General features: G+C 38.7%; 1 protein-coding gene across 1 annotated transcript in view; it reads right to left on the reverse strand.

Moving 5' to 3' along the window:
- ANKS1B (ankyrin repeat and sterile alpha motif domain containing 1B) overlaps positions 1 to 14,617 on the reverse strand; it is a 1,325,415-nt gene that overhangs the window by 399,526 nt on the left and 911,272 nt on the right. Inside the window, 3 exon segments of the mRNA XM_043965259.1 lie at positions 4,516 to 4,551; positions 4,553 to 4,573; positions 4,575 to 4,612. Of these exon segments, the coding sequence (XP_043821194.1) occupies positions 4,516 to 4,551; positions 4,553 to 4,573; positions 4,575 to 4,612 (95 nt within the window).

Raw genomic sequence — 14,617 nt, forward strand, 5'->3', positions numbered from 1 at the left:
CTGTATTGCTCCCTTTGTACTGTTTCCTATAATGGAGACATAATTGAAATGTTCATTCACTCTTTTTCATCATTGCTCAGGAGGTGCTAGACTCTCAGAACTCTCAGAATGTCAAATATCTTTTATCACTAGTATTAGTAATGAGAGCCAGAGTAGCGTAGCAGATAAAGGGCTGGAATTAGAGACAAGAAGACATGGGTTCAAGTCCCACCTCTCACACTGAGTAGCTGAGTGACTTTCTCTCACCTCACAAATCCAAGACTTGTGGATTACACATCTACAACTTCTCTTCCACCCATACTGTGTCACCACGTACTACAAACACTCTGGTTTGGGCCCTTACCACCTCTCATAGATCATTAGACTCCTAACTGGTCTCCTTCCCGTAAGTCTCTTCCTTTTCCAATCTTTCTTCCACAATGCTGCCAAAGTGACTTCCCTAAATCATGGTTCATACCATATCCATTGTTGTTGATGTTTAGTCATCTCTTTGTGACCCTTTTCGGGTTTTCTTCACAGAGTGTTTTGCCTTTTCCTTCTCCAACTCATTTTTCAGATGAGGAAACTGAGGCAAACAGGGTTAAGTGACTTGCCCAGGGTCACATAGCTAGTAAATGTCTGAGGCCAGTTTTGAACTCAGGGAGATGAGTCTTCCTGACTCCAGGCATATCACTATGTGCAATATGGTACCATCTAAGATACCTTTATTTCACTGCTCTACCAATAACTCCCCGTGGTTCCTGGGGATTATTTGGTCATTTAAATGGTTTGAAATTTAAAGCTCTTACAACTTACTAGCTGCAACCTACGCTTCCAGGCTCTTATTCTATATTATTCTCCTTCATGAACTCTATGTCCAGGCAAACTGAATTTCTTGTTCTTTCTCACAGATCACATTCTATTTCCCATCTCTATGACTTTGAACAAGCCCTCATGCCTGGAATGTATTCTCTCATCAGGTCTTCCTTTTAGAATACCTATTTTCCTTCAATACCCAGATTAAGCATCACATTCTATAGGTAGCATTTTCTGAGCACCTCACTCATGTTCTGCTGCTAGCACCTAGTCTCTCAAATGACCTTATTTTAGACACACAGACACAATGCACATATAGAGTATTTACTTCTAAGTATAGATGTTGTTGCCCTTGATAAAATGTAAGTTCCTTGAGGGCAGGGCTATTTTATTTCTAGTTTTGTTGCCCCAGCACTTAGAACAATGCTGAGCACTGTGTAGATACTGAACAGGTGTGTGTTCATTGATTTGCTCTGCCCAAGTCTCTTAGGTGCTGAGGCTCAGGAAAGTCTCTAAGAATTGTTATTGTTGTTCTACCATCTATTGCAGTAGAAGAAATGCCAACACTGGAAGTTCCAACACTAGTGAAATCTAGATCCTTACTATATTAGTTAAAAATAAAAAACTTAGAATACTTTGTATCTATGTAATGCTTTATAGATACAAAGTGCTTATCTTACCTTATTTAATTTACTTCTTTAAAAAGTCTATGAGGTAGGAAATAGTAATAACTGACATGTACATAGTTTTAGAATTTGCAAAGCTCTCTACCTACATTATCTTTTTTTTTAATTTAAAAAAAAATTTATTTTTTTTGCTGGGCAATTGGGGTTAAGTGACTTGCCCAGGGTCACACAGCTCGTAAGTGTTAAGTGTCTGAGGCCCGGATTTAAACTCAGGTCCTCCTGAATTCAGGGCAGGGCTCTATCCACTGCACCACCTAGCTGCCCCACACATTATCTTTTAATAATAACTTTTTACCCTCATTAGCTTTACCTCCACCCCTCCTTCCTCTGACTTAGCAGAAAGGAAAATGCATAATACTAAGAAACAAAAAGGTCTGCAGAGGTTCTAATTCTAACTCTGACATAGAGAAACAGAGAGAGGCAGAGAGGAAGAGGGAGAAGGAGAGGAGAGAGGAAATAATAGAGAGTGGAAGGGAAGGGAGGGGGAAGAGTAGTGAGAGGGAGAGAGAGTGAGAGAGACAGAGAGAGACAGAGAGAGACAGAGACAGGAGGAGAGACACTCTCCTCACATCAATAGCTATAGCAGGCAGTGATAGCTCACTTGGATGAGCCAAGTATTTGGTGAGTTAAGTGAAAGGAGTCTGGTCTTGTTTGTCAGAGAGCAGGTCTAACAGTCAGCAACATTTTATTTAGATTCATTCATTCATTCATTCATTCATTCATTCATTCATTCATTCATTTATTTATTTATTTATTTATTGCAGGGCAAATGGGGGTTTAAGTGACTTGGCCCAGGGTCACACAGCTAGTAAGTGTCAAGTGTCTGAGGCTGGATTTGAACTCAGAGTACTCCTGAATCCAGGGCTGGTGCTTTATCCACTGTGCCACCTATCTGCCCCAACTTTTTTTTTCTATGCACCTTTCCAAGTCTGCTGTGACTGTCTCTAGGAGAAGAGGTCAAACAAGAGAGCTGTGGTCCACACTGTCCACAATACTCTGGCATGCAGGACTGGACCAGATAAAAATGTAATTGGGAAATACTGATTATATTGTAAGACTGGACAATTTCAAAGACTTAGGAAATCTGATTGGGTAATAATGATGAAATATGCTTGCTGCCCCAAAACAGAGAAGTTAGGGATTAGATTTAGGATGAGACACATTTTTTTAGACATGGCCAATGTAATAATTATGCATGTTTTGTTACAATGTTTAGGATTTGATTTGATTTTTTTTCAATGGGGGGGGTAGATATGAGAGAAAAGGAAATACTTGATTTTTAAAAATTAATTTAAAAAATAAGAAAGGCTGTTTGAGTGTGTAGGGGACATGGCTTTTGGCAAGGGAGTACAGGGTATATGTGGCATCAGTGTGGAGTTAGGAAAACTGAGTCTGCCCTGGTAAGTTTCAGGATTTGAGCTGCAGCTATGAGGAGCAATAGGAGCATCTTCCTGGAGCACCAAAAATTTGAGTTTGTTGACAAGCTCTTGAAGGCCATCAGCACTGTCATCAACTGCCTGAGCTTAGCACCTAGTTAGGCAAGGAATAATTTGTTAAAATAAGAAGCTACCAGATGGTCTGCTTCTTTCTCTTGCACATCTGCTCCACAGACGAGCCCTTCTCTGGTTGCCCAGCCTCCCATGGTGAACACCCCAGCAGTACATTTGAGGGAACATTTCATGTTCCTTGTCCCAGGTACATGTTGCCCTGGGTGCAAAAAGTGCTCTGGATGGCTTTGGTCCATCAGTAGTGAGCAGGCTGAGAATAAGAAAGATGCTAAGAATGTAAAAGACAGGGGCCTAATGTAGAGACGGAGAATAGGTGAGTTTCGAGGCTGTGTGCATGGCACCATAAGACTTGCAATTATAGGTGGTGCAGGTGCATGTACTTAGGTGCACTTCCGTGAGCTGTCTGCTAGTAACAGGCCCTAGTCCCTCCTCCTCTCCACATACCATGTAGAATGAGCAATCATGACAGCTTCAGAGCAGATTTCATCTGGTACAACTTAGGTTAATCATGGACATAACTAAAGCTTCCAGATTTTTGTTTCCAAAAGGAGAGAACCTACAATGGTATAAAGTGTCCCAACACACATCCCTAAAACCAAATAAAGCAAGATAATGATAAGTAGCCTTCAGAAAATCCTTCCACTGTGATTGATGACATAATGATCAAGTTCATTTCATATCAGAAAGATCAGACACTGCACTGTAAGAGCCTATTACCAAAAAGAGAAGGTTCCAGAGAAATCTGGGAAGAATCATATGAACTGACACAGAATAAACTGAGCAGAACCACAACAATTTATATAATAACAACAATAATGCAAATACAAAGAATTTTGAAAGCCTTAAGAACTTTGATTAAGGCAATGACCAAACACCATTACAGAAAATCCATGATGAAACATTCTACTCACTTCCTGACAGAGTAGTAATAGACTGAGAGGGGCACAAATAAGACTTTTTTTTTTTGGGAGGGGGGAGGAGATGGTCAATGCAGGAGTTTGTTTTGCTTAACTATACACGTTTGTTGTAAGGAATTTTGGCTCTCTCCCCTCCCCTTCTCTCTCTTTCCCTCCTTCCTTCCCCCCTGCTCCTTCCCTTCTTTCTCTGTCAAAGATCAGGGGAGGTAGGAAGAGAGAAAAAATCAGTTTAAAAGTTAAAAAAAACATCCTTTGCATCTGCACTTCAATGGGATGGTCATCATTCACCTGTTCCAAAAAATTGTACCCAACTAGCTAGCAGGTTAGGTACACATGGGAAGTGTGTGTGTGCGGAAGGTGAACCTGGTCTCCAATTATAAGTTTACAAAAACTACACCATACCTTTCAGGAGACCGAGGGCACCATTTTCCATGGCTCTTCTGGAAATGGTTTGTATAGGGAATGGATTTCTTGTGGGTACAAAAAACGAACTCATATCCATTGGATATTTAGTTCAAAGCAGAGACTATGAAACATTCTCTTTTCTTATATTGAAAAACACCAAGAGACTATATAGAGTTGGCATCTGCGTGATGAAAACCATCTTACCTTTGGAAGGAGCTGGATCGCCTGCAGAATTCTTTGGTCTGTGTCCAGAATTAAGGATAACCTATTTCAAACATATCCTGATCCTCCATCACATTGCCTTCCCTGACATTGAAGCAGACAAGGTGTTCAATCTGATTTGGGAACAAGGGTCGTCGCTGACTCCAAATTCGAACACCTCCCCCCAACCCCCGAAACCTGAACCAGGAGAGATTCGCTTGGGGTTCTTTTGCCTATTTCCTTTGGCAACAAGAGTTTCTATTGGGGTGGGGGAGAATAGGTTTTAGGATGTCAGCTAATGTTTATAAACAACTGCATCACATCAAAACAGTTCAAAGTTGGTTTCAAAGCAACTGAGACATGAGTTGCTGAGACTGTCTTCAGTCATGTAACTAAGAAACGTAATAGAAGTACATTTCATGTAGTTTTGAGAAAATTAAATTATTTTTCAAAGCAAATCAGGATAGGGTGACTGGGCATGAAACACAGACCAATTCTTTGGTTTGGAAAATGAAGAAATCAATAATAAACTTGAATGAGCAAACAAATAAACAGATAAACAAACAAAAAATAAAACTTTCCATAACCTTTTATTAAATTACAGAGCTTTCATGTGGGTAGCCACCAAAAAGCTATTATGTTCCTAGGATATATCAATGAGCAGTATGGCGGTCTAGAATGAAAAAAAGTACTATGGCTCTGACCTTGCCAGACCATACCAATTGATCAAAGGGAATATTCATCTGATAAAGTGCCTACTATGTGTCAGGGAACTGGACAGGTCTGAGAAGACAGGGACAGCAATGAAATAATCCTTACTCTCAAGGAGTTTATATTCTATAAAAGGGAGATGCATGTGCACATGTAAATATATACAGAATAAAGGTAAATACAAGGTATTTTCAGCTGGGTCTGCAATTCAATGAAATCTCAGAAGTCACCTACTTCAAAACCATTATTTTATAGAAGGAGCAAAGTGAAGTCCAAGGAAGTTAAATAACTCACATACCATCACACAGAGGTAGAATTTGAACCTGGATCTCAATTTGAACCTCATGGATCAAGAATCAGTTCTCTTGCCACTATACCTCTAGACTTTTGTTCTTGGGCCAGATTAGTACTCTTGCCATACAGAAATGAGAGGGACCAGGCAGACAGAAGTAGAAGGATCCAGGAACCTCTGATTGCAGTCCCTGGAGCTAAGAAAATACTCCTAAGCCTTTTATACCCTCATCTAGTCTACTCAAATGTAATACTAGTTCTAAGTATTTTGTAAACTTTCAAACATTTTGTAAATGTCTATTTCTCATGGCAAATGCAGCTTGGTAGTGGGGTGGTGCTAGGGAGGGCTCTATGACAGTCTCAGAAGCCATTTCCATCACAAGGGTTGCTGGTTCTTAATGAAAGTTGTCCTTCAGCCTTATCCTGTCATTCTAAGCAGGGATGGTTTTCTTCAACCTACCTACCATCTGTGTTCTCACCACTTCTGTCTTTCAGGGACCATATTGGATGCCAAGAATTGGGTGACCCATGAAACCAAACAGCACCTTGGATCTTTTGTGTGTACACACCAATGATTTTTATGTTATTCTAAACATGAGGTCAAGTTCAAGTGTGTAGCCCTGCTCTGGTTCCTTACAGTCTAGGATGATAGCATTCCCAGGAGATATTGAATAGCTGAAGAATATCTAGAGGAAAGGAAGGAGTCCTGAAGCTGTCATATGAAGGCAAGTGGCTGGAATGAGGTATTTAACCTAGAAAAGTCAGGAGTGCTATGAAGGACATCTACAAATATGGAAGAGTGGTCACATGGAAGACAGATTAGATTTAGTTGCTTGGCCCCTAGAAAGAAGAAGTAATAACCTAATAATAGCACTTTAAGGTTGCAAATTCTTACATATTTTTAACTCATTTTATCCTGAGGTAAGTGCCATTATGATTCCATTTTAGAGATGATAAAATGGAGGCTCAGAGAGATTAAGTGACTTGTCCAGGGTCATACAGCTAACCAGTGTCTAAGACAAGATTCAAATTCACATCTTTCCAACTCTAAGTCCAGTACTCTGTCCTCTAAGGGCTTCAATTTCCTGATCTGTAAAATGAGGCCCTAGGCAATATAGTGCCTGAGTTCCTTTTTGGCTCTATGATCTATAGGTACTATGACACTATGAATGAAATTGAATGTTTTGTTGGACAGTGAGTTTCTCATTCCTGGATATATTTGGAGAAGAGCTAGATGAATACTAGGCAAGGATGTTTGATAAGGATTCACGCCTCTGTTAAAGGGTTGGGCAGAGCTCCTCAGACTGCTAAGGTTTACTTTAGTTCCATTAATCTAGGAGTCCATAATTCTGGCAACCTAATAAACTGTGCTTGTCCAGAAAGGAGGGTCAAGTGTCTTTGCTGCCAATTTGTCAGACAGTAAAGAAGAGATGCCATTAGCATCTGGCAGGATTGCATTGACTGTCACCATTGTTCACAAGAGCCCTCTGAAAGTGTGATTTTCAGTATTTAGAGCCTGAAGTGTTTTTGGCCAGGGCGACTTGGCTTCTTTTCATAGATAATGCTGGAATAACTGAGAGTGCACCTTTCAATGCTTCTTTTGTAGGATTATTGTAGGAAGCCTAGACATGTTCCTAGAGGGGTGTTAAAAACTCATTGGGTTAATACAAGGAATGCACTATCTTCTCTTCAGGGTCAATTTCTCAGCAGAGAGTGAATATATTTATCAACCTCGACTTTCTTTTTTTGTCTTTTTTTTTTTGGCAGGGCAATGAGGGTTAAGTGACTTGCCCAGAGTCACACAGCTAGTAAGTGTCAGAGTGTCTGAGGCTGGATTTTAACTCAGGGTCCTCCTGAATCCAAGGCCAGTGCTTTATCCACTGCACTACCTAGCTGCCCCCTTCAACCTTGATTTTCAAAAAATGAGTGAAAGACTTTGGAGTGTAGTATACATTATGAGAACCAGGTTTATTCACAATGTAGGATATTGATGGAAAGATGTGAACTGCAATCATAAGGTTTTCAGTTTCCTTGCCTATAAAATGAATGCGCTCAATTATATGATGTATGTGGTCCCCTCTAGCTCTGCAATTCTAAGGTTATAAAGTAAGTTTTTAGGCCAAGCCAATATAATAAAAATGACAATCCTACCTAAGTTTATTTATTTAGTACTCTAACAGTCAAACTATCAAAAATATTTTATAGACCTAGAAAAAACAATAAAATCCATCTGGAGAAAACAAAAGCTCAAAGATATTATGGGAATCAATGGAAAAAAAATACAAAAGCTGTACCAGATCTCCAACTGTGTTATAAAGCGATAATCAAAACAATCTGGTACTGGCTAAGAAATAGAGAGGTAGATCAGTGGAATAGAATAGGTACAAAGTACACTATAGCAAATGACTATAGTAATCTAGTATATGATAAACCCAAACATTCAAGCTTTTGGAACAAAAACTCATTATTTAACAAAAACTGCTGGGAAATTGGAAAATAGTATGGCAGAAACTAGGTATAGACCCACATCTCACACTGTATACTAAAATAATGTCCAAATGGGTATATGATTTATACAAAAAGGATCATACCATCAGCAAATTAAGAGAGCATGGAATAATTTATCTGTCAGATTTATGGCAGAGGAAGATTTAGGACCAAAGGATATATTAGAGAAGTAAAATAAAATATAAAATAGATCATTTTGATTATATAAAATTAAAAAGTTTTTTGTACAAACAAAACTAATGTAACCAAGATTACAAGGAAGCACAAAATAGGGAAAGAATTTTTGAAACAAATATCTCTGATAAAGGCCTTGTTACTCAATTATATAGAAAACTGAGTCAAATTATTGTTTTCTTTTTTTGCTCAAATTATAAAAATACAAGTCATTCCCCAGTTGACAAATGGTCAAAGAATATGAACAGGCAGTTTTCAGACAAAGAAATCAAAGCTATTTATAATCATATGAAACAATGTTCTAGATCATGTTGATCAGGAGAAATGCAGATTAGACACCTCAAACCTATCAGTGGCAAATATAACAGGAAATGGAAAATATTGGCTATTGGAAGGGATGTGGGAAAGCTGGACGCTAATCCACTGTTGGAGTTGTGAAAAGATCCAAGCATTCTGGAGAGCAATTTGGAACTATGCACAAAGGGCGTATGGAACTGGCATACCCTTTGATCCAGCAAATACTTTGGGATATAAACCTGTAGGTCCCAAAGACATGTCTAAATGAGAAAAGGACCTTTATGTACAAACATATTTACAGCAGCTCTTTCTGGGGTGGCTAAGAATTGGAAATCAAAGGAATGCCCATCCATTAGGGAATGGCTAAATAAGCTGTGGCATATGATGGTGATGGAATATTATTGTGCTATAAGAAATGACAAGCAGCATGATTTCAGAGAAACCTGGAAAGACTTGTATGACTGAGGTATGGTGATGTGAGCAGAACCAAGAGATTGCTGTGCACAGAGACAGCAATATTGTTTGATGAAAAATTGTGAATGACTTTACAATGATCCAAAACAATCCCAAAGGACTATTGATGAAACATACTATCAACCTTCAAAGAAAGAACTGATATTGATGGAACACAGACTATTTTTCACCTTCATTTTTTCTTTTTTTCAAGTTTTCTTATACATAATGACTAATATAGTAATGTTTTACATAATCATACATGTATAACCCATATCTGATTGCCACCTCAGGGAAGGGGAAGGGGGTAGTGAGGGAAGGAGGGATAAAAATTGGAACTCAAAACTATGATAAGAATGTTTATTATTTGAAAAATGATATTAAATTAGGAACTGCATTAAAAAGCTTTTAAATATAATTTCTTCTTACATTTTTCAATTTATCTTGTTTGGTCAGTACTTTTAGCTTTTTGGGTGAAACCTGAATGTGGGGAGATTATTAGATACATTCAACTTCAAAAAAAATCTTTGTAGTTCATCATGTGATGTGTTCATGGCTATGCTTGTAAATGTTGAACAACTGGCTCTCTGGAAAAAATACCCATGATATACTTTAAGTTTAATCATATTATTAACATTTTAAACCATTACTTCCTTAAGCTTAAACAACCAACAAAAGAACACATCAAGCCCTCATTTGTAGCATTTGCCAATTTCCAAGCATGAATGATCACATTGAAAATTTAACCATCTACTTTCTGGAGTAGGAATGAATAGTCTCAATACACCACCAGATATTTTCCTTCATAATTGTTCTTCTGGGAGATAGTATCTACAACAAATTGCTATCATTTAATATTGTACAGTGAAATAACATGCGATTTGCATGAGGGACAGAAGAAGGAGAAGAACTCCTGGTTCTCCACTTCCCAGATTGGTCTCACATATTTGAAATCACAAATTTGGATTAGAGGACATTCATTTAGAGCAATATCAAAATAATTTAAGGCTCAAATGGGGACCCTAATTATATGAGACTAGTCAAATCAATAATAATTTATTAAGTACCTACTATGTGCTAGGCATTGTGCTAAACTGGATTGAAAGAAAAGCAAAAAATTGTCCCTGCCCTTATTGTGGCCATAATATAATGGTGAGGGGGAGGGAGCAGCTAGGTGGCGCAGTGGATAAAGCACTAGCTCTGGATTCAGGAGGACCTGAGTTCAAAGCTGGCCTCAGACACTTGATATTTTCTAGCTATGTGAATATAGGGGAGGGGGAAGCAATATGAAAACAACTATGTAGAAACAAGATAAATACAGGATAAATTGGAGATAATCACAGAGCAAACACACCAACTAGTACCAGTGAGGACAGAGAAAGGCTTCAGTGCTAAGTGATATTTTCTTGTATATAATAGCCCACACATACACAACCCTTTTAGGTTTTATAAAGGAATTTCCTTACTGTTTTGTGAGGTTGGTATATTATTCTCACTTTCCAAAGGGGGCAGTTGAGGCTCAAGGAGATTAAATTACATAGCCAGGCACATCCAACTAGTAAGTGCTAGAGAAGGATTTGAACCAGCGCCCCCTTCCAGGTTCATGTGCTCTTCTCATTACACCACACTGCCTCTGTACAATTTTGCATTTCTATAGGGATGATACGGAGAGATTCCTCTCCCTAATATTCTCCTTCTTTTGGCTGGGCTTTTCAGCTGTCCTTGAGCTGTCTTCAGCTTTCCCCCACTTGCAACTTTCTATTTGTTATTGCTTGCTTTCCCTAAACATCAAACCTGGGGATGTGTTAAATCATGTCTTCTACGGATCTCTTCTTTCAATTCAGTCCTGTCCTACTCTTGAGGACCTCATTTGGGGGTTTTCTTGGAGCAGACACTGGAGTGGTTTTGCCCTTTTCCTTCTCTACTTGTTTTAACTCACACTAAAACTTAAAACATCCTGACCAACACGACTGTCTCTTTTCCACCCTGACTTTCTGATTTCAAGTGGATGTTTTTGTTCCTGGAAGGCCATGTCTTTTCAAGCTCTGGAGACTGCTATCTACATTCCTAAGTACACAGAGACTCATTTTATTTTCAAAAACACATTTTATTGATTTTTTTGCATCTTGTACATTTCCCTATGCATGAGGCCGCCCTTCTCTCTCAGTGGGCCCATCTCTAATAATACAGAATAAATAAGAAAAAGAGGGGGCAATTTCAACAACAAAAAGTTGAAAGTGTGGAAATTATGTACAATATTCCACTCCCATATCCCTTATCTCTGCTAAGAAGTTAGGAAGATACCTTTTTCCTATTTCTTTTTTTAAGGGGTCAGGCTTGGTTGTATAATTTCACAAGTATATATGCTTAATTTAGGCAAATCCTGAACATATTTCTTTTTCCTAATAAACAATTTAATCCCTTCCTATGGGGAGCAGGCAAATGATCGCACAGTGCCTTGGTTCTGTGACTTGAAAGTATCAAATACTTAAGAGTTTAAAGTATCATGATTTTTTTTTTAGGGCAATGGGGTTAAGTGACTTGCCAGGGTCACACAGCTAGTAAGTGTCAAGTGTCTGAGGCTGGATTGAACTCAGGTACCTCCTGAATCCAGGCCGATGCTTTATCCACCTGCGCCACCTAGCCACCCCTAAAATATCATGATTTTTATAACTAAAATAAGTTCTTCTGTTTTTATCTCTGTCTCTCTTTGCCTCTCGGTGTCTCTGTCTCTATCTCATCCTTATCATCCATATTGATGACTCTCTCTCTCCCCGCTATCCCTCCTTTCTTCTTTCTCTCCCTCTCTCTCTTCATCTATCCTTCTCCCTTCTCTTTGTGTGTGTGTCTGTCTCTTCCTATCATTCATATCTGTATGTACATCTCTAACTACAACCTCATCTGTATGAATCTGTATCTATCTCAGATCTAATATAGCACACTGGAAAGAGTGTTGGGTGAGAATCCTGCTATGGGAACCACTCTACCTCAGTTTCCAGTTACCTAAATAATGGGGAGAGTGATCCCTTTAGTCTGTACTCCCACAAACTCATTTTGAGGCACAAATGAGAATATAGTTAGAGTTCTTTGTAAATATCTTAAAGCTGCATGGCAGTGCTAGTTCTCATCATTAAAAGCACAGTTAAAACGAGTAGGACTTTTCTCATTGCCTTTCTCAAGGTAAGGACTCTCTAAATGTTTGTTGAATTGATTAGAAAGGAATGTCAAGAAATAGAGCAGAGCTTATATTTCTAAATGTAGTTTGTCTTTCAAATTTTTTTCCTGTGGGAGTCTCTGTACTTTTCACAATGATGATGCCAATAAGGATGATGGTGATGATAACTGATATTAATGTGGCATTATACTTTTTTGGAAACAGTATTTTTTTCCAATTACATGTGGAGGTAATTTTCAACATTCACTTTTTATAAGATTTTGAGTTCCAAATTTTTTTCCCTCCCACCCCTCCCCATTATATAGTTTTCAAAGCACCACACACATATCACTTTGCTTAACTCCCTGTGAAGTAGGTATGACAAGTATTTCAAATGAGAAAACTGAGGCTCAGAATGCATAAGTGAATGATCCAAGGAAGGAAGGAAATAAGCATTTGTTAAGTACCTAGTATGTATAAGACACTGTGCTAAGCATTTTACAAATATAATCTCATTTGATCCTCACAACAACCTTAGGAGCCAGGTGCTATCATTATTCCCATTTTGCAATTGGGGAAGGGGGCAGTTCGGTGAAGCAGTAGATAAAGTGACAGCCCAGGACATAGGAAGACTCATTTTCCTGAGTTCAAACCTGTCCTTAGACATTTACTAGCTGTGTGACCCTGAGCAAGTCACTTAACTCTCTTTGCTTCAGTTTCCTCATGGAGAAGGAAAATGGCAAATCATTCTAGTATCTTTGCTAAGAAAACCTCAAGTGGGATTATGAAGAGTCACAAATGACCGAAACAACTCAACAACAACCCAGTTGGGGAAATGAGATACACAGAGATCTTTTCCAAGGGGCTCCTAGCTATTAAGGGATCTGAGACAAATTTAACTCCTGATTTCCAAGCCCAGTGCTCTGTGCACTGTGTTGCCAACCTTATGGACTCCTAATTCCTACCTTTAGTCATTGTTCTGTGCATCAACCCAAACAACCTTGTAATTTATTTTGGAACACTACTTGCAGAGCCAGCTAACATGCTTTACAGGTAGAGAGGAGGGGAAAATGTTATCTTAACTTCAGAACTGGTTCTGAAGTCAAGTAGTATTCTCCAATTTTATTAATACCATCAGCAACAGATTAGCTGCTAGAGAATTTTGGTTGTTTTTAGACATCAGAAATACCCTTACAAATCCCCAAATTGTTGTTGCCATTGGAGGAAATTTGAAAGAGGCTGCATTTCACATCAGGGCAAAGAGTTCTTTTCTGGCTATTATAGGTAGAGGGCCTGGGTTTAGGTCTCACTCTGACAATTGTTACATTACAGCTCAGTTTCCTGCATTTAGAAACATAAAAAAAGTGGGGGCGCTAGGTGGCACAGTGGATAGAGGCACCGACCCTGGATTCAAGAGGACCTGAGTTCAAATCTAGCCTCAGAACGTAACACGTACTAGCTGTGTGATCCTGGACAAGTCACTTAACCCAATTGCCTCACCAAAAAATAAATAAATAAAAATAAAAGAGGATACTGAATTAGAAATAAAGGGCTTTTAATCTTTTTTTGCATCATGGACCCCTTTGACAGACTTATGAAGTCTATGCAACCCTTCTCAGAATCATGTTTTTAAGATATAAAATTAATGCATAGGATAAAATAGGAAATCAAGTATGTATGTGGACATTGCTATCCAAAAAAAGTTCATAGACCAATTAAGAACCTCTAGATTAGAGATGTCTAAAGTCTTGTCTACTTATAGATCCTTGAATACAAGCTTTAAATGATTCAAGGATCTGAAAGAAATTCCCAAGGGGAATAAATATTGGGTGCTATGAACACCTCATTGAAATGAGTGTTCAGTCTCCCAAGATGAATCCACAGAAGGGCACATCTCTTATCTGGGTGTCTCGATTCTGGAATATTTGTTAAAAAAAAAAAAAAAACAGGATTCATAGCCTGAAGGATGTAAATTACTTTTAAGGCAGAACAGTTTCATCTATGTCTCCATATCCCTAGTTCCTGCCATATGCTTGTCACTTAATACATTGCTTGCTGAATTGCAACTGGCTTAAATAACTACCATATTTTGAACTGGACAATTTTGGAACAGATATGAATATGGATCTCCCCTGTGGGACCATTTGCGAAAATCATGGCCCTTAGTTCTGGAAGTAATGTTCCCTGACTATTTGAACAGCCCTCCCTAGGTGCCTGGTAAGCAACAGTATGTGATTAATGTACAGATGTGAAGGTATTAAGGATATCCTGGCTAAGTGTGAGGGGACAGGAGAGCCTCTATTACTCAGAGTCTTTGAAGCCTTCTGGTGATCAGGCCCTCGGAATGACAAATGTAGCCACAAGAAGTCACTCAGCTCTCCTATCCTTCCCCTGATTCCCTCCTTCATGAAGCTGCCTGAGGTCAACTCTGATCACAACTCTAATTTTGTGCTTCACTACTGGGCAGCTGTACCAATAACGACTTGTGTCCATGGGGAACTTTGAGATTCAACACAG

This window comes from Dromiciops gliroides, chromosome 5, assembly GCF_019393635.1.
Source record: "Dromiciops gliroides isolate mDroGli1 chromosome 5, mDroGli1.pri, whole genome shotgun sequence".
Classification (NCBI taxonomy): Eukaryota; Metazoa; Chordata; class Mammalia; order Microbiotheria; family Microbiotheriidae; genus Dromiciops; species Dromiciops gliroides.